General features: G+C 40.5%; 1 protein-coding gene across 5 annotated transcripts in view; it reads left to right on the top strand.

Annotated features, from left to right (window-relative positions):
* The first annotated feature begins 1,586 nt into the window (after window positions 1-1,586).
* The window catches only part of srpk1b (SRSF protein kinase 1b), a 25,680-nt gene continuing 7,600 nt past the window's right edge, over window positions 1,587-19,666 (top strand). For 2 of the 5 annotated variants that reach the window (XM_060858007.1, XM_060858003.1), the window contains exons 1-8: window positions 1,587-1,881; window positions 2,689-2,743; window positions 16,846-16,961; window positions 17,752-17,860; window positions 17,981-18,068; window positions 18,337-18,424; window positions 18,601-18,707; window positions 18,966-19,131. In XM_060858007.1, coding sequence (XP_060713990.1) covers window positions 1,869-1,881; window positions 2,689-2,743; window positions 16,846-16,961; window positions 17,752-17,860; window positions 17,981-18,068; window positions 18,337-18,424; window positions 18,601-18,707; window positions 18,966-19,131 — 742 coding nt within the window. In that variant the 5' untranslated portion in view covers window positions 1,587-1,868. Of the gene's footprint in view, window positions 1,882-2,498; window positions 2,591-2,688; window positions 2,744-11,014; window positions 11,134-16,845; window positions 16,962-17,751; window positions 17,861-17,980; window positions 18,069-18,336; window positions 18,425-18,600; window positions 18,708-18,965; window positions 19,132-19,666 lie in introns of those variants that run through there. The other 3 variants (XM_060858005.1, XM_060858006.1, XM_060858004.1) reach the window with 3 other exon arrangements.

Below are 19,666 nucleotides of genomic sequence, written 5' to 3'. Positions count from 1 at the left end.
TCAGTCTTATAAATTAGAAGGACATTTCTGGAAACAATTTGCTCCATGTTTTGATTTTTATTTATGTTTTAAAATGAGTTAACTAAAAATAGCATTACGTTTTATTCTAATAAGAAGTGTGTCATATTTGCTTGAGTAAACCATGAAGAAATTATTTTCTCACAAAATGTTCTGTATGTCTTTCACTCAAGAGCTTCTTCACAGTGACAAATATTTCAATTCTAACTTTCAGGTTTTATAAAGTTTTGATGAAGACCGATTGTGATATCTGTTTTACTATCTTACTTTATACATTTATCATATAAAGAACCCTTTTTGAAGTTTTGTTAGAAGTTACACTTGAATTCCATAACCTATTTTAGCATGAGACATGAAACAAAGCAAGGAAGAAGCAAAGGGAAATGCAGAGGAGGCCATGAAGGTAGGTACAAGGAAATGGGCTAACAAAGCACAAAAACACTCAAGGGATCTCTAAACAAGATAAAGTTGAAACCTGACTGACATGAAGGCGCTACAAAATGGATGTATCGTCTTGAATGAAGGATGATTCAAAGATCTATTGTAAGATTTTAACTACTGCAGAGTTGCAGCCATATCTAGTTACACATTTCAGGACATATTCAGGAGCATGCAGGAAGGAGGAGGAAAGGATCAAGACACCAGTGATGTTTAACCCATGTGAGATCATCACTGGCAGATCGACAACATTGCCAAGAACAATTGATTTGCATTCTTCTGGTGTAAACAAGACTCTGCTAAAGTACCATTTTACATTTACAGCATTTAGCAGACACCCTTATCCAGAGCAGCTTACATTTTTATCTCATTTTATACAACTGAGGGTTAAGGGCCTTGCTCAGGGGGCCCAGCAGTGGCAGCCTGATGGACATGGGAATAGAACTCACAACCTTCCGATTGGTAGGTAACCTTAACCACTAGGCTACCACATCCCCACATTTTCTATATGCAATTATAAGCTGCAAGGAAACATCTGTCTTTAGTAAAATGAAAGGTGGATTATGATCTCATGAGAAATTGTCTGGAAAAGGAGCAAGAAGTTGAAGTTGAAGTATCGGGAACCTCAGGACAGACGATAAGCATGGTGAGCAGAAACGCATCTCAGCAGCATGTACAAAACACCCAACCTTGAAGTGGTACCCTGGGGGTCAAGTTGTTGCACTACCAATCAGAAGGTCGAGTTTGAATCCCAGGTCCACCAAGCTGCCACTGGTGGGCCCCTGAGCAAGGCCCTTAACCATGAGATAATGTAAATCGCTCTAGATGAGGGTGTCTGCTTAATGCTGGAGATGTAAATAAATAGGCCACAATCAGCACAAAACCACCATGGATTCATAATAAAGTGGACTGCGAGTGTATATTAAAGCTTCAATTAAAAAAAATAATCTCCAGTTACTGCCAGCCTGTGAATTTTTTTTTAACAAAAAATAAATAAATAAAGCAACGGGAAATCAAACAACTCTAATGGTTCTATATTTTTGACAACAGAAACAAATGTACTCACAACAAACATCACTTAATGGACTGAAGTAAACTGCGCTACTACGGCGCGACCACCAGATGTCGCTAAAGCTCTAATAATAGGCTCTGGATTCTAATCATTCCGATAAAGAATGTAGTGAAAAAATGGCTTAATCTTTGTTGTTATTGTTATTTCATCGACACGCCGTTGTGCTCGTACTAGTTTATAGTATCGTAGACATTTATATCCTTTATTCTAGCATACGCAAGTTCGTATAAAGAGCACAGAAAGTCATATTTTCCTGGATAAACTGAAGGAAGTTTTGTGTTAAGGTCTTTTTTCCTTCCTTTCCAGTGAGTGAAACACGCGGTAGAGCCGGTATTACAAGATGGAGAGGAAAGGTGAGTAATAAATTAGATCGGTTTACGTTCCTGAACAGGAGCACAGATTGATGTGACGAGAGATTTTTTTTTTTTAGCAAAAGCAGTAGTTCAGCGAACAAAAGCCTCATGTTACACACACACAGTGTAACGGAAGCTAAAGTGCTAACTTGGTAACGGTAAACAAGTCACGAGCGTTTAAAATAACGAAACAATAATAATCATACTGTTAGTACAGTTTGTACTGAATGTAAACGTCTCTACGTGTTTATTTTGCCTTGTTTTTCCACTCCTACTCTACACTACACTAGCTAGCTACACTAGCACTAGAGACTAGCTCTAGCTAGCTAGCTACATTAGCTAGCGGCTAACTTTCACTACCCTAAGTTTTCAGGCGCGTAATTCAACTCTCAGAAAAATAACAAACACGTTTTTTTTTTATGATTAATTTTTACAAAGAAGACTTCTGCTGTCTGAACGGATTCGTGTCGTCTGTTCTCTTCTACAAATTAAGCGTTAATCGTTAGGTTTAAGTTTTAAAAAGACGTTACCTCGTTAACGAAGGCTGTGTCCCAAATGCATCTCTGTGAGACGTCAAGGGCACTAAACTAACCGACGAAGGCTGTATTTAAAACACTAAGTAGCGCACTTAATTAGGGTGCGTGGACCGGTTTGGGACAGAACCAGGATCGTTAGCGGTGTACATTTGCTAGCTCATGAAGTTTGAGAAGTGAGTTATAATTTCGTTGCACAGAAATAACTATTGTTGTTGTTATTATTATTATTTCTTTAATCGTATCGTGTTTGTTGTTTTTCTTGTCATGACAGTGCTTGCTCTTCAGGCGAGGAAGAAAAGGACCAAGCCGAAAAAACCTGGAAAAAAGTGAGTTAGTTTATTTATTTAGTTGTTTGTTTGTTTGTTTAGAAACATCAACTCACAGGGAAAAAAGTCCCCCTTTTAAGTCATCAGAGTCATTCAATTATTCTCAGCAGCTGTTTGAGAGAGAAAAACCTGAAATCATGCTGCTTCATAATAAATGTTCAACCCATTTAGACAAGCACAACTTTTTGCAAGAGTTCAGACTTTTTGAGAGGATTTTCACATATTCTTCCTTTACAGATTGCTTGGTTGGTTGGTTGGATGTTGTTTAACCCTCCTTCATTTTCATTCGGTTGTCATAAGAAACCGATATTCTGGGGATGAAAAGCATCAACAGACCACGATGGGATGTGTTAGCCTAGTAATTAATCTGTTAGACTCCTGATCAGAAGGTCATGAGTTCAAATCCCAGGTCCAGCAAGCTGCCTCTGCTGGGACCGTGTGCAAGGCCCTTAACCCATAAAGTTGTATAAAATTATCTAAAATTGTTAGTTGCTCTGGATAAATGCATCTGCCGTATGCCGTTAATGTCAAGTCGAGTCGTCATGAAGCTTTTATTGTCATTTCAAACCATATATAGCTGTTACAGTACACAGTGAAATGAGATGATGTTTCTCCACGACCAGGGTGCTGCATAGAACAAAGACAGAGCTATAAGGACTTAGTAAGTTAGTCCTAGATACATAAAATGCATCTGTGCAACCTGGTGCAAACAATGCAGGACAAGACAAACAAGACAGTGCAGGACTAAAGACAGTGCAAACCAAAAATTACAAGACAATACAAAAAAGAGACTACACAAAAGACAATAAACAGAAACGGTGCTGACTAGTGTAAATACTGTATGTTCAACTATATCGCGTGCAGTAATACTATAATGAACACAGTTTCATAGCAGCAGGTCCCTGAGATAATGTAAAGAATTGTGCAAAACAGCAAACGACTGAAATGTTAGACAGTATTGCAATGAGCAAAAACAGCAAGTAAATGTGCAAACAATCCTGACGCCACTATATTTGTGATGCAGGGATAATTTTTATCAAGGTACTGTGTCCTAATTCTATTTTGAAACGTGTCCAAATGCAGTATCTTGGTATTATCTTGGTATTATCACACCAGACATCTTCACTAAGTCACTCTTGTACTTTTATACTCTCATTGAGCAATTATTTTATTCCAGCTGCCATATCATTCAGTCTTCAATTATACAACCATTGAATTGGTTTGAATTGTCTGATTCAACTTCAGGCCACACTCGGTCTCTGTACTCCTCTGGAATGGCCTCACGGTTGCTTTCTTCTCCAGTCTCTGACTTGTTTTGTTTTGACGGAGGGCCTTGTAGGCCTTCTAGGTAGTGCATGGGTAGTGAGATGCAGTTTCTTGGGACCATTCCTAAGTTAAGAAATTCCTTTACTTTATCTTTACCTTCCTTAGAATGCTTCTTAGTCTCCATTTATGCTCTTTTTTCCCCACTGATAGTCTCTTAAATACCCATTTATTTGAGGTAGTTTTGTGCATTTTGACTTTCTTGGTCAGAGAACACAGGCTTGCCATAAAAATACCGACAGGCAGAATATGTCTTGTATGTCTATTCACCTTACTTCTATTGACCAGAGTTACATAAGTGTGTGGCAATGCGTGGTACAGCTTTGCAACATTTCAGTATCCCGGATGGTCTTTTAATTAGAAATTAGTTAGGATTTTGTAGGGATATTTGCAAAGCCATATAAGGTGTGATAAGTTCCTGATTAACAGATTTGTTGACTTGGGAGATGTTCTGCATCTTAGTTCTTTCTGTACAGAATCTCACGGCATTACCCTTGAGCATGGCTTTTTTTTTTTTAGACTAATGTTGATCTCACCTACAGTGTGTCAGCATTTATCTTGTTCTGCTTCCCTACAAATACTTAATCTAGCTTAGACTTCACCACCTTATATTCTGGCAAATATCATGCACCCTGGTCTGATATCTGCTTTATATGGTTTGGGCCTTTTTTTTATGTACATCTTATTCACAAAGCAAAAAAATGACCTTAGTTCATGCTTGACAAATGCTCATTGCTTGTGAATTGTGAATACGACAGTTGTCATATCCGTCACACTTTGCTTTGTCCAAGATAGCTGACTTGAAGGAAAGTTTGTTCATTGGTCTCGTACAAAAACGGTTAAAACTATTACTTTATGTAGCTGTATGTCATGTACAATAAAACATACAGACTATCTAACTATACCTAATAAAGTTCTTTAAATGATCTGTTTACCGGATCAGCTTTGTAGACACAAGATCTTGACTACTACCTATTCACCAAGATTTGTATGGTTAAATAAATACATAGCTTATTAACGTTTTTCTCTTGCATCAGTTTTGTAGTTTGAAATTGCACTGAGCTTTAATTGTACTAATTGTACGTGATCTTAGTGTTTTTTGGCGCCACCTACTGGTAAGAGAGCATAGTTCCAGGATCTTGTAAGGTGGAGTTGAAAAAAATCAGTGATTTCTGTAGCAAAGCACCACATTATATTATTATGGAAATATAAAATGATTGCAGTATTAAACAACAGGCTTTATCTTGGCTTTGACGAACCAATTAAAATCAATTTCTTACTGTAGTGAGATTTTTACAATGCACCTAGACTGCAGAACATGGAGAGTGAAATTCATCGTGTTGTACACTTGCACTCGGTGGATTGTTTATTATGTACCGGTATAATGTAGATATTGTAGCCTTTCATGCATTAACATGCACATTGAAAGTCATGACTGCAGCGGATACGTACTTTGTGGGCCGAATCTTTGCCTTTGGCATATTTTACCATTCAAATTTAAGTCCTCAGCAGTGTGTGGCCTTCAAAAACAAATATGCACAAAATGATGCATATGCACATAGATTTTCTTAGCAATGTGATGTATGGAAGCAGCACATTTTAAGTAGCAAATTAGTTTTTCCGTACAGGCCATTTATCTATATGTGATATGACTTTATTTCAAGCATTTTAAAAGGAGGATCTTATAAAGAAATTGCTTTGCCCTAGTTTGTGTTGTGGTGGTGAAGTCACCACAATCACAACAAACTGCTTATCTGCCTAATGGCCAGACTCTTACAGAGAACGACCATGGGAGTTCGAAACCAGGCAGCCGAGCAACAAGTATCATTTGTATATAGGTTTGTATTTTATGTAAATCCATTACGTGACAAACCCAAATGGCTGAACCAGTATGATCCACGAGCAATTCTGTTGCATGGGTTTGATACAAAAAAAAGTGACTATTCTATATAATATTATCCTGAGATTGTAAAAGCCTACACCTATAGAGAGGTCTGCTTACTATATTAGCAGTGGCAAAACTGGCACCGATGTTCATATTAAATATAAGTGACCCAAGTTAGCTAGTTTTGAACTGAGTTTTAAGCACATATAGTTATAGGGTCACTGCGATCCTTTGAGCCAGAGAACCCAAAAATAGTTCCACAAATTGGGCTGCAGGCCCAGCAAAGTCACTCACACCCTTCTGGGACAGTGTGTGTTTTTGTGTGCATGTGTTTGTGTGTGTTTGCTTGTTTCTTTTTGCCTCTCTCACTCTAGACGGCTGAGCCTCTGGCCCTAAGGAGGACTGTTATGCAATAGTGCTATATACCACACACTGAGGACAAAACTCTTGTGTGTCTTATTTCTGGCCTGTGCACAGCACTTCTGACGCATGTTCATTGACCAGAAATTCAAAGCTATTTTATTCTGACCAGACCCTCTGAGAGGAAAAAGGTTGCTTCAACCTTTTCCTTCATGTCTGCAGAATAACCTTTATGGTGTTTGATATGAAGATAGAGTCGAGATTCACGAGCATGTCCTATGTCCTGGTTCATTGTGGTTGTGCCATCTTTGGGTTGTGAGGAAGAGTAGTGTGTCTACTGGGTCAAGGATGAACTGGATAATAAAGGCTTCTGCCAAATGAATTAATGAATTAATAAGCTCAAATCCAAGGCACTTACTGTGTTTATTTAAGATTACTTTGTCTGCAATGTGAATGCATAACCACCCTCTGAAAACAGTCTGATACCTGATAAGGCAACGTAACTGACTTAGAGCTCACATAGACCTAAAGTGCCCCTAGACATGTATGAGTCACTTATGAGGCGATTTTTAAGAAAATTGGTTTTCCTTCTTTGCCTCACTACTCAAACTTTTAGAAAACTCTTGCTTATATTAATCACACATCACATATAATACAGATTTCCAGTAGATAGACAATATGGCCAGATGAACGTGAACACCTGACCAACATCCTGTTTCAACACCAGGGACATTAATATTAATAAAGCTGCTATGACAGACTCTAATCTACAAAGAATGCTAGGCTACTCCATCAGATTTTGGAGTGTGGCTGTGCTGATATTTGTCGCATCCAGCCTCAAGAGCGCAAGATGTCATGCACTGATGTCAGGCCAGTGAAGCATTTCCACCATTGCATGTTTAAGGAGAGTAGAGCAGAAAACATTATATTATCACTAGGTGATTCTGCAGTATTGCTTAGTATACAGGTCAAAAAAAGGAAAGAAAACAGAGCTCTGATGGTTTTATAGCTGATCTTCACTTTATTTAGTTTACATTTGTTAGATTTGCCAGTTTGTTAATCAATTTTATCCAGTCACACGTCTGCATTGGAGTGTTTCTTTAAAACCGGTACAGAAGAGAGTATTCCTAGAATGAACTGTGTGCTCGAACAAAAACTGGTGGTAAATGTTTTTCAAACGTGCATCGTTTTCAGTGGTGGTGCGGAAAATCAATCTCCGGTGTCATTTCTTACACAGTGTAAATAATTGTGAGGAACCTACAAAGTAATTGCTTGATGCAAACTGATGAAATATGCTCCAACGCAGCTGCGATGTTTGTGTTCATGTTTTGCTCGCGCTGCACGTGTTCTCTGACTCCTGTGGTTGTGTGCGCCATCCTGCTGGGTACAGCAAGTGTCACTCAAGTCGCCGAGCTACCAGCTACATCTCCTCCTCCTCTTCTTTCCCTCCCCTTCATTTTCATGTTTTTTGCCTCAGTAGTATTCAGTAGTGCTGAAGCAGGCAGGCAGTGTGACAGGAGAGAGAGACAGAGGGAGAGAGAGAAAGAGAGAGATAAAGCTTTACAAAAGGCAGGAAAAGGAAGAGGATCTGGCTGCTCCGTCTTGTTCCACTTTTTCGTCCCACGCCATGTGGCTTTTGGACTGGATCGTTTCACTCAACACAGCTGTAGTGAAGCTGGCCAGTGGGCTTAGATGCAAGTAAGAGTGTGTGTGTGTGTGTAAGTGACAGAGGCTGAGAGCTGAGGCAATGCTGCATCGATGGCATGCTGACTGACTTATTGATGAGGCGATTTATTTTTAATGATCAGACCTACTCTGGTTTGTGGAGCTTCTAAGTTTTGAGTGCAGGAGGGAGTGTAAGGGGGCGGTGTGTGTGTGCGTGTCTGTCCTGACAGAGCATTGTGTCTGTGTGACGAAGACTAATGTCTTCACTGTCTATTTGCTGACCTGTCCTTTGAGCTATCGATTATACCGGTCTTGTTTTCATCCGCTGTTTCCTCGCTACCGTTCATCATCAGGTCGTGCTGAATTGTTCAGTTGCCTGTGTTTCTCTCACAGATCTAACTTCTTTCTTACTATACCATAGAGAAGACAAACGATGGCAGACCATACCTATAAACAGCAGGCGGGAATACACAGTGCCAGACAAGAACCTCCTGCATTATTACACAGTGCCTTGCAGCAAGTGCCCGTGTTATGTAAGCACCTTCCTCCTCAGCTGCAGTACTGGGCTGCGCTCGAATGCAGAGAGCTCGCACCGAACACACCAAACAAGGCCATGGGGAGATGCTTCTGGAGATTCTGCACACTCTGCAGATGCTGCATTGTCCTGTTTCTCACTGTGCGTTTGCTCAGGTCAGGGATATTGGAAGCCTCCTCACAACCCGGGACATTCTTATTTGGTTTTAGTGAGCAAACGTGTTTATTTTGATGGATATGATGTCTGAATTGAAACCTAAGGGGGAAAAAGGTTTCTACACGTATTTTAAGAATAAATAATGATGCACTGAGGCAGTGCTCCAGTTTGACACTCGAGGCCTTTTGTTGTTGTTTTGCATGACGGTAATTAAAAAAACAGACGTCTTGTCGTTCTCCAAGAGCAGCCAACAGAGCTGATGAGTTGGATAGTGCTCAGTAGTGAGTAGCACTGCTACCTCACAGCTACACGTGTGGGTTTCTTTGGGGTTCTTTATGTTTGTCCAGTCTCCCAAAACCAAATCGATAAGTGGATCTGCACGTGTAAATATTGTGATAAGTGTGTTGTGTCCTTCAAGTCCATCCAGAATAGATTCCTACTTTGTAACCAGAGTTTCCAGGGAACAACTGAAGATGACCGAATGCACACAAACCCGAGTTGTATGTATTTACTATCACAGCGTGTTGTGTAAAACAAATCAAGCCAGCCGAGGTTGCAGTGTCCCATCTGTACATAGAGAGGGGAAGAGGAAAGGGGGGAAAATATCCGAGTAGTCCGAGATGGACACAAAAGGGACGAGTAAAGAAACTTGAATATAAAAGATAATAGCCAGAAATCGTTTCATCTGCATCATAATCAGATGTTTCTAACATGACTCTGGTCTAATTTCCATTCACTTTTTTTTGGTATGTTTCCATACGAGAAATTCGTGTATGACACAAAAAAAAGTAGCTACTGTGACACTAACAGGTCTCACTGCAGGCATTACACACAAATAAGGGGTTGTTTGGAGAATTAAGGGTTCAGTAGTGTTCTACTTTAAACCCTAAAGAGCTCAGGAACGTGTGAGCCAGAGAAGGGCCTTGATTCTTATTACAGAATGTCTGAACAACATTAGTGAGTGGCTTCATCCCTCCATGGCAACACTTTGTCCACACACTGACGAACACTTCCGGCATGACGACGCACACGTGTGAGGAAATCAGGAGCGTGAGCGTGATTTGGGGTGAGGTGGAAGGAGCTGTTTATAGTTTACCAGCAACTGCACAATCTAATGATTTCTGCATGGCTGTATAACCAGGACCATGCAGAGCAAATTCCCATGCTGTTCTAAAGAGCAAAAAAGGTGTTTATATAGGATGCAAATGAAGAAAGAGTTAGGGAATGTTTCGGCTCTTAAGTTCAGCCTTAAGACTTTCAGACGTTCTCACATGCGTGAGGATTATTGCTAGAATCTGGCTCCAGTAATTGTGGGCGTCAGAGCGCTAGGGCATGGATTCATGCTTTATTTGCTTTACTGTTTATCTGTAACTACTTGAGCAACAAGATTATAAAGGAAAAGGAAAAACAAAATACAGATCACAACTGCTCCTTGTTCGGCTTAACCTGAAGAGAGCATTGCATGCTCCAGTTACTCCAGTCAAACATTATCCTGTTTATCCTGTTTCTAATTATAAAGTGATTTGTTTTTTATTTCTTCTAAAAAGTGCAAATTGCTGTTATAAGGAATGTACATGATGACCTTTAAGGTGGTAACAAACCCCAGAACACCAGGGGTGTGGATTATTTTCCTACAACATCACGCACTCTCTTGCTTTATTCCTTACGTGTATTTAGACTTTTAATAGCTGTGAGAAGGACCGCAATAAGCGAGAATCTGATATTGTGGTAGAAATAAGGTTACGTTACAGCAGGAAGAGGTAAAGAAGTTTGTTTGGCTGTCTTGCATTAACTATTCGTTTCCACCAGGGGGCATCGTTGAGTTCTACCTGTGATTCCTTACAAGTTTCAGTCAGAGGCGATGAGGTGGACACGCAGATCTGATCAGAGTCACAGCACAACACAGTCAGTGAGAGTGAAGAACATCAGAAGTACTATATTTAGAAAGAGAAATTCATGATGGCAGGAAGATGGAAAGAAAAGAAAATAAGAGAAAAGATGCAATTAGATGAGGAGGAAAGCAGGAGAGGCCCAATGGAGAGGACCAAAGCTCTCTGCAGTTATGAAGGAGAAATAAGGAGTGGGTAATATTTTTTTTTTTATTTTTTTTACCTGCAATGCAGTGCCAGACTGCTCCAGCAAATCAGAATGCAAGCAGGGAAAGAAATGGGCGGGCTTTGAGGGCTGACGCCAGCAGAGCGTGGCATACTGAGACAGAAAATGTGATTATGAAAGTGAGAGAGCATGGAAGATGTTTGTGTGAGCGTGTGACAGTGAAGAGAGAGAGGGAGGGGGGAGAGAGAGAGAGAGAGGGAGGGAGGGGAGAGAGTGTGTGTCAGAGTCTCTGCTTGTTGGCATATCTCAGTGTGCAGAGCGCACGAGCTGCAGCCTCTGGTTCATGGCTTTGGCTCTCACCTGCGAGCCTTGGCCACCTCCGTCTCTCATGGGCATCCGAGCGTCCTGTAGGTAAGCGAGCGCATCTGTACACGGCCCACGATCACGCTCACGCGTCTTTCTTTGTATTATTTTTGGACTAGTGTTATGCACGTGTGGTTCTTCAGACAGGATTTTGGCTTTTACGTTTTTTCTTTCTCTGATGAGCTCAGCTTTACAGAACAGAAGGACAAGTGCAGAGAAAGAGACTCCTTATCAAAGACAAATGTACAGGATGGAGAAAAGCGTTTCATTGGTTTTCGCACCGAAGCATTGACTGCGTCTTTGAAAAGATGTAACGCTCGTGGTGAAGAAATGCTGGTCTTCTAACAGCAGGTGGACAGGTTCACCGTCATTTCTCCATTCATACAAATCTCTCTATCTGTATTTGTTTTGTTTGTTGTTTAAAGCACTGCTTTGATTTGCCTTCACCTGCATTTTCCACTTCATTGTCACTACCTGAGAACTCGCTTGTTGCGGACGTTCTGCTTTGATTTCAAGCTTCCATACAGCAGAAGTCAGTGGATTCTTACTTTGAATGTATCTTTTTCATGCATTTTTTTTTTTTAAAGCTCTTGGCATTTCTGCTGCATTGCAGTAAGGACAAGGGCGCTCCATTAGAAGGAATAGTTTGTCACTCGTAGCTCGAAAGAGTTTGTGCATGTGTTTGTGGCAGCCAGCATGTAGGAATGTCAGCATTTTGCAGTGTGTGCATGTGGGCTGGCCAAGTTGCAAAAGCCAGAGCTCCGCATTGAGCTCGGGTTTTAACCCCGTCTGTACCAGACGTTGCTCTCGCCCACTCGCGCATAAACACTTGTTTTGGTCTTGTTCAGTGTTCTGATGAATGGACGACTGTCGAGCTGTACGTCTATCAAAATTAATTGGGTCGATAGCTTCAACTGGATTTTTCCTGCTTATAATCGTAAAATAAGTAAGGATTCCATAAGAGCAGAAAAGTGCCATGCTGTAACTGAAAATTAAACAACAATCAATATTGTTCCGCGAGTCACTGTTACTCACACAGTGTTATTATTTCTCTGTTGTTCTTTTATTCCTCTAATAATTATATAGCTTTCCTAAACGATTTAGTAAGAATTCTTTCATTTATTAAAGAACTTCATATATTGTCTGACACATGTTCCTCCACCAGCCTCTTTCACTTTTTAATTCTTTCTGATTTCATGACGTTAATAAATTAAAAAAAAAAAAAAAAAAAAGCAGATTGCCATGTTAACAAGACACCGCAAAGCCGTCAGGAAACTCGGTTACACGAAAATGCACGGTATCTGAGATTAGACACATTTTAAAAATCTGTTCAACAACCGGAAATCCCTGCATAAGCTGCGACTATAGAAACGATCACCTATTAAACCAAATGAATCAAAAACAAGCTGCTGTTAATAGTAAATGTATCAGTGAATCATTTTTTAATGAATGCTTGGCTCTGATTGGTCAGAAGGAGTTTGTTCTCTCTCTCTCTCTCTCTCGCTCTTTCTCTTTGAGGCAGCCTGATGTTAACATGTTGCCCTCACTGTGTCCAAATCTAAACTCCAGAATGCCGCCTCCTCTTCCTCCTCCCTGCGCCTAACCTGTATCTTTCATCCACCATCACAACTAACATCATGTTCCTCACTCGCAATTCTGAACACCTCCAGACTCCTGCACGCCTCCGACGCCCACTTCATGGCCATGCTACACAAAGAATAAGAACACAGCTCGGGAAAAAGAGCTGCCAATTATTTGCAACGGAAGACCATCATTACTAAGCAACAGGGTTATGCCGCAATCTCAGCCGGTTATTTCAGACGGAGCCCTGTCTTTTTCACTAGAAAGGGCTTTTTACGGGTTGAGAGATTCCGTATCGCGCCAGCGAGGTGGGTTTCAGGCAGGGCTCATAATTAGTCAGATGCCTACCCATTTTAGCGAAGGCGACGTGTGAGAAGGTTTCAGTGGCGTAAACTCAATAATCATAATGACATTTTAAATGGCAGGTTATGTAAGATGCTGATTTCCATACTGTATGTAGGAGTGAATCAGAGACTCACCCTAATGCAATGTGAGGAATTTAGGCAAAGCACAGCAGTGTTTGTTGTCCAAACAGTAGAAAACAGAAGCGCCCACGATGCCTTCCCAGACACTCGGTAATTCTCGTCCGAGCAGAGGCCAACGTATCCTCGCTGACATTATGACAATGCTGAAATCTTTTATTACACCAAGACTGGAAATGTCGTCTTGGGCCTGTTCCAAAAGCTCCTTTTTTATTTGTAGAGATTTTGTCTTTGGCTTCAGTTGAATGCAACTGCTATCAGTGGATGAGAAAGATCTGAGCATTGTGTGGCTCAGAGATAAGAGAGAGTGCGTTTTGTCACAACAGGGGTTCTCGTCTGCCTTTTGAGGTTTAGAGAGAGGTTAGTGCGGCTCGTTAAACGACTCTAAATAGAGACGAATCGGTCATATCCCCTCAGGTTTCTTCTGCTGTTCGTTTGTTTAAAAAATGAAAAGCGCTGCCGATTTGTTACACATCCTTATTACGACTGAAGTCATGGTGAAGGCTGAGCGTAAGCCGTTTTTTTGTCACCGAGATTTTTTTCTATTCTTGTCGGATGTTTTGAGTCAGCAGCACTTCATGAACGAGCTCTTGAACTCGAATTCCTGCTACTTGGTAATTGAATACCTTTTTTTTTTCCTGATGAAAAGGAATAGAGAGTTGGAGACCTAGCTTTTCCTAAACTAGGTTCAGATCGCTAGCAAATGATCTACGATCCGTCAGGCTCGTGTATGATTGTTTTTTTGTCCTACCCTTTTTCAGTGACAAGTGTCAAAGCAATAAGTCATTTTAATTCCAGGTTTTCTCACGCCTCTGCATATTACTTATGATGTACAAATGATTCTTTGGACCAGTCATGTGAAGTATACATGGTGCAGTTTTTCACTTTTTTTACTCACTCCCAGCTTCTCATTTGAGGCAAAATAGGAAGAAAAACCTATAACCATGGTTTCATCGTACTATATCTGACCAAAGTAAATGTATGTTATTGTATCTAGTAAAGTATGTTAGAAAAGAAATGTATTTGGAAGGAAGTAGCAGAGATTATTGGCACCTTCGTGGAGTGTACGTAGCAGGTACAGTTACTGATCTACCAGCAAAGTTCATTCAAATCCGAGCACATGAACTAGATGTCCAAAAGTATGTGGACATCTGACTATCACACAGTTTTATAGAATGTGCTGTAGTATTACAGTTTCCTTTCACTGGAACCAAGAGGCCCAAACCTGTTCCCAGAAGAGTGGAAGATATTACGAAAGAGGGAACCAGCTCCGTACTAATCTCAGAGGTTTGGGAACAGTATGTTTAGTGCTCCGGTTGTCCATTTACCTTTAACCATGTCGTGTAACATGAATTAAAATTCAAAATATTCTGAACAACGGTGATGTGTATAAGGCGTATAGTAGGAGGTAAACTATACGCGTTGACCAATACTGTTTTTACACTCGACGAACACTAGTAAATGCTCCACAGCCACGAGAGAGAACGTACAATTTGTATGTTGTTAGCTAATGGAGATTAACACTTAGTCCATGATTAGACTCCGATTGTGATAAATATAAAATGTATATATGGAGTAGCTTACCTTGGTCATCACAGAAAATGATTTCCAATGGAGAATCATGTTCAAGCGTGTCATTTGCCTAGAGCTCTGAAAAATGGCTCGAAGCAGGTATGTAGATGAGAAACGGAGCGAGCCGATTGCGTTTGACATTAATGATGTTTGAACGTTTGTTTGATGCGATGCCATGGCTTGCGTGTGTGTATGTGTCTGTGCATACTGACAATGGCCAGCAGCAGAACTCGGGCTTACTAATGAATTCTCACCAGCTGTTTGTCTCATTAACGTGAGAAAGGCAGAAGTGGCAGCTGTACCTTCGACTTAGTGTGTTCATGGACACTCACAGATTCTCTTCTCTCATCTTCTACGCTAATCTTTGACGAGGGTGCTTCAGGAGCACACTGCATAATACCAGAAATGTTCGGATTAGCGTTTAACAGAAGCTTTAACCGTTGTGCAGTTTAGTATTTTTGCAATATTAACCAGATGGTGTCTGTGTTACACAAATAATGCCTGGCTCATGAAGCGCAAAATTGGCTCTGGCTATGAAAGACATTCCTGAGGCAAAATTATTATTATTATATATTTTTTTTCTGCCTGTCGAATTTTTGGCTGTTTGGTGTCTCTTTTTATGTTCCCTGCATTACTCTTTTTTTTTTTTCTTTTTTTTTTCTCTGCTTAGTGTCATTTATTTATTTATTTTTCCAGATGTGTGTTCGCCGTTATTATATTCGATCGCCTTTATTATTCATTCTCTTTGCCTCAGGCGCTTCTGTTTTTAACTCTTTCACCAGTTGTATTTGTTTCATCACTTCAGAAGACTGTGCATATATTGCAATACACATTAAGCCTGTGCAAATATGTTTGCTGTAATCTTATGTTTGTTCTGATTCATTTGCAGCCTTAATTACAGCAGACTTATTAATGTGGTGTTTGTTATGCAAATCAGAAATTTTTATTTTTTTTTATTTATTTTTTTTTTAAAGAGTTGTCTTCATTACTCATTATTATTCTTTATCGTAGCCTTTACATTAATGTTATGGGTGAATGATGTTTAACATCTAATAATAGTAAACGTCCCAGATCCACCAAGCTGCCACTGCTGGGCCCCTGAGTAAGGCCCTTAAACCTCAACTGCTCAGTTGTATAAAAAAAAAAGAGAGAGATAAAAATGTAAGTCGCTCTGGATAAAGGCGTCTGCCAAATGCTGTAAATGTATATGTGATCTATAGAAAGGGAATATATATATATATATATATATATATATATATATATATATAGGCTCAACTCTACAACAGAACTCACCCAAAAACAAAAAACTGGAGCACCGTTCGTTACTCGCTGTATGGCTCATAGCCATAGTGGCAGTTTCTAAAATTACGGTACTTATTCGACTGAAACGGATATAGAAAAATGCCTACAGCAGGCTTACTAACCTTTACATGTTCAACATTGAAGTATGCTATAAGTTATCACTCCAAAATCCACCAGAATAGCCTTCATCCCCCCACTTCCCCCAGTCTCAGCCTCAGCTCCTTCTCCACATCTCACTTTATCGATCTTGCAGCCAGAGTTCTCACACAGGGATTCCACCTTACAGACAAATAAACCACTTTGTGTCTCTGAATCGACATCCTGTTCCTTGCCTGATGAATCTCGCTGCTTACGGTGATGACGCCGCTTTATCCTTTTTATGCACAAACGCATCCATTGTGGCTCCCTGATGAAGACGGTTTGGGATTCAACAGGCATGAAAAGAATGTCGAACGGATTGAACACTAGCTTTAGAACCAGACAACCTTCTGTAGAGTGAGAGTGAAACCTGAGAGAAGGCAGTCTCATCTCTTATCATTTATTTTTTTATTTTTTGCTTCTCATACACACGATACTGAGAAAGCACCTTAACGCTTTTTTCTTCTTCTGCTGTGCCATTTTTAATATGCATTTAATATGCAGCTGTGGAGTGCTGATGATAGTGTCGATTAAACTTAATTCTCACTAATTTAAAAGTATTCATTGTAGTGATTTGTTCCCCAAACAGCAGCTTTTGATCTGAACAGAACTAAACTGCTACCATGCAGAAACATTCTGGGTATTATGTGACTGTGTGCTGATGAGTATTCTCCACCCTCACCAGACCTGATCCCCACCCACGGGGAGCTGCTCAGCCTGACTCCGCTCTGCAGGAGCAAGAGGAGGAGATTTTGGGCTCTGACGACGAGGAACAGGAAGATCCCAATGACTACTGCAAGGGTAAGACGAGCATTGGTTACGTGCGTAAGCTAACTAAAATAGAATGTGGTCGTGTAAGTTGATCAGTGGATAGCAAATTCTATTCAAAGACGTGCGTGCAGACTGATCAACAGATAGACCCAAAAACTTGGAGAGATGGATAGATATTTGGATATATAGATAATTATGTGGGAAGGCGCATGGAAAAGAAGCAGGAATGGATAGAGGGGTACTCTATTAAATGGATGGATTTGGGGACTTGGATGGATGCATGGGTGGGTGAGTAGAATACCAGTCTAGAAGTATGCATGGATGATGACTTCCTGGTTGAATGGGTGGGTGGGTACTTGTCTAGAAAGATGGATAAATAAGTAGTTGGCTAGACAAATGCATGGATAGATGGCTGTGTACCTTTTGGGTAGATGGCTAGATGAAAGGACAGGGTTTTGTACATGGATGGAAGAATGGAAGGGTACCTGGAACAATGGATGGATGAGTACTTGTATGGAATGATTGATGGACTGACAGGTGGCTTGGTAGGTACGTGACTAGATTTATGGTGAATGCATGGACAGATGGCTGTGTACTGGTACTGGCCAGGATGGATGGGAACTCGGCTAGATAGATGAATGGGTACTTGGGTAAATGGAATGATGGATGGATGGATAGATGGACTGATACATGGTTGTATGGATGGGTGCTATGGCTATAAAGCTATGCTACATTACACAGGTCACAAGCTGTGCAAGATAGCAGATTTGTCCTCCCACTCAATTATTTGTCCTTCCTTCCTTTTTTTTTTTTTTTTTAGGAGGATATCATCATGTGAAGATCGGAGACCTGTTCAACGGCCGGTACCATGTGATCCGCAAGTTGGGCTGGGGGCATTTCTCCACTGTGTGGTTGGCATGGGACATTCAGTGAGTTAGAACTTGTTTCCACTGTATGTCATTGTGCACGTGAGCGTTTGTGCCTGTTTATGGTTTAGCTGTAAGAACACTGTTTTTAATGTGTGTGTGTGTGTGTGTACATGTGTGTAGGGGAAAGCGCTTTGTGGCAATGAAGGTAGTGAAGAGTGCAGAACATTACACTGAAACGGCTCTGGATGAGATCAAGCTCCTGCGTGCGGTGAGCATCCACCAACCTCACTGCTGCTATGGTGACCACTGCAACCTGCTTTGCGTCAGCGGCTATCTTGAATGTTACCCTCAGTGCCTGGAAACTAATAACATTTACTGTTTATTTTATTATTTTCAAGTGGTCAGGGAATGTAATTTCCTCTGCACAGAAAAGCTCTTAAAGTTTTTGAAGCTGCAATGAACGGAAGAAAATTGGGTTAAAGTGAAGTGTGACTCCGAAGCTGTCTAAAATGTGCAAAACACTTTGTCTGGATTAGGTGCGAACCTCAGACCCGAACGACCCCAGCGGAGAGAAAGTAGTGCAGCTGCTGGACGACTTCAAGATTTCAGGTGTCAATGGCACTCGTATCCTTTCAGCCATTATTACTCGAGATGCTCGAGTCAGAATTCCAAGTTGATGCAACATTTATTTATTTCTGGGAACTTTTAGCTCGTTATCTGGTGCTTTTGACGTGTCGTTCTTTCTCTCTCTGTCTGTCTCACGCTCTCATGCTTATCAGCTTGACTATGACCGCTCTCAGATGTATGTATGGTTTTTGAGGTTCTTGGTCACCATTTGCTCAAGTGGATCATCAAATCAAACTACCAGGGTTTGCCCTTACCCTGTGTTAAAAGCATCATTCGTCAGGTAAAGAAACTATTTTTTTTAACTCAAAAATCCTTGATGCTAAATACGCATTCCCTTAAAGAAAGTTGCACCAGTTCTATAATTGCACTGTTAAATGTTATCAGAATCAGATTACATGCCATACGCGACGCTACAGCCTCTATAGAATAGATAGAAACAGTAACTTGTTAGAACGAACATGGTAACGTACACCTGAGATGATCCTTGAACACCTTATGGACTAATCATCTCTGAAAGTTCACGGCTGCTCTCCTTTAGGTTCTGCAGGGTCTGGACTATCTGCACACAAAGTGCAAAATCATCCACACCGACATAAAGCCAGAGAATATCTTAATGACTGTCGATGAGTCATACATCAGGAAGCTGGCAGCTGAGGCCACGGAGTGGCAGAAATCTGGAGCTCCTCCACCATCCGGCTCAGCAGGTGAGATCAGAATAATGAACGACTTGTCAGCCAAACGAACAAGCCCTTTGACGTCATTTTAGTACTACACAGTTCATCATGTTGTCCATTTACATCTAACTAATATCAAAACGAAACAAGCTAGCCATGCTTAGTGACAATGTATTTGGGGAACTAAAATGCACACAGTTTTAAATAATAATAATTAAAACATTATTATTAAATTAAGAGCCTTTTCACACCTGAACACACAAGTCAGGAGTGGTGGCTTTTATACTATGGAACTGTATAGTTGTTTTTCTGTTCGATTTAATTAATTATTTATATAATGTAAGGTTTCCTGACTTATTATCCTGAATGAAGCCTTTTAATTTAGGAACCTGGTATCATGGCAAAAAATGTATGTCATGTCAGTCTTCAAAGCTGAAACTCTTCCTTTATATGAGAACAGCTCCTTAATGAATGACATGCTATCTAAAAAGAGCTGCTGTTCACTGTTTGACTGTACGTACCACAGGAAACTAATAAAAACTAAGTGACGTATGGAAATGCGTGA

This window comes from Tachysurus vachellii, chromosome 22 (genome assembly GCF_030014155.1).
Source record: "Tachysurus vachellii isolate PV-2020 chromosome 22, HZAU_Pvac_v1, whole genome shotgun sequence".
Taxonomy (NCBI): Eukaryota; Metazoa; Chordata; class Actinopteri; order Siluriformes; family Bagridae; genus Tachysurus; species Tachysurus vachellii.
The sequence above is the reverse complement of the archived record's forward strand: the minus strand, read 5'-3'. Positions and strand labels throughout refer to the sequence as shown.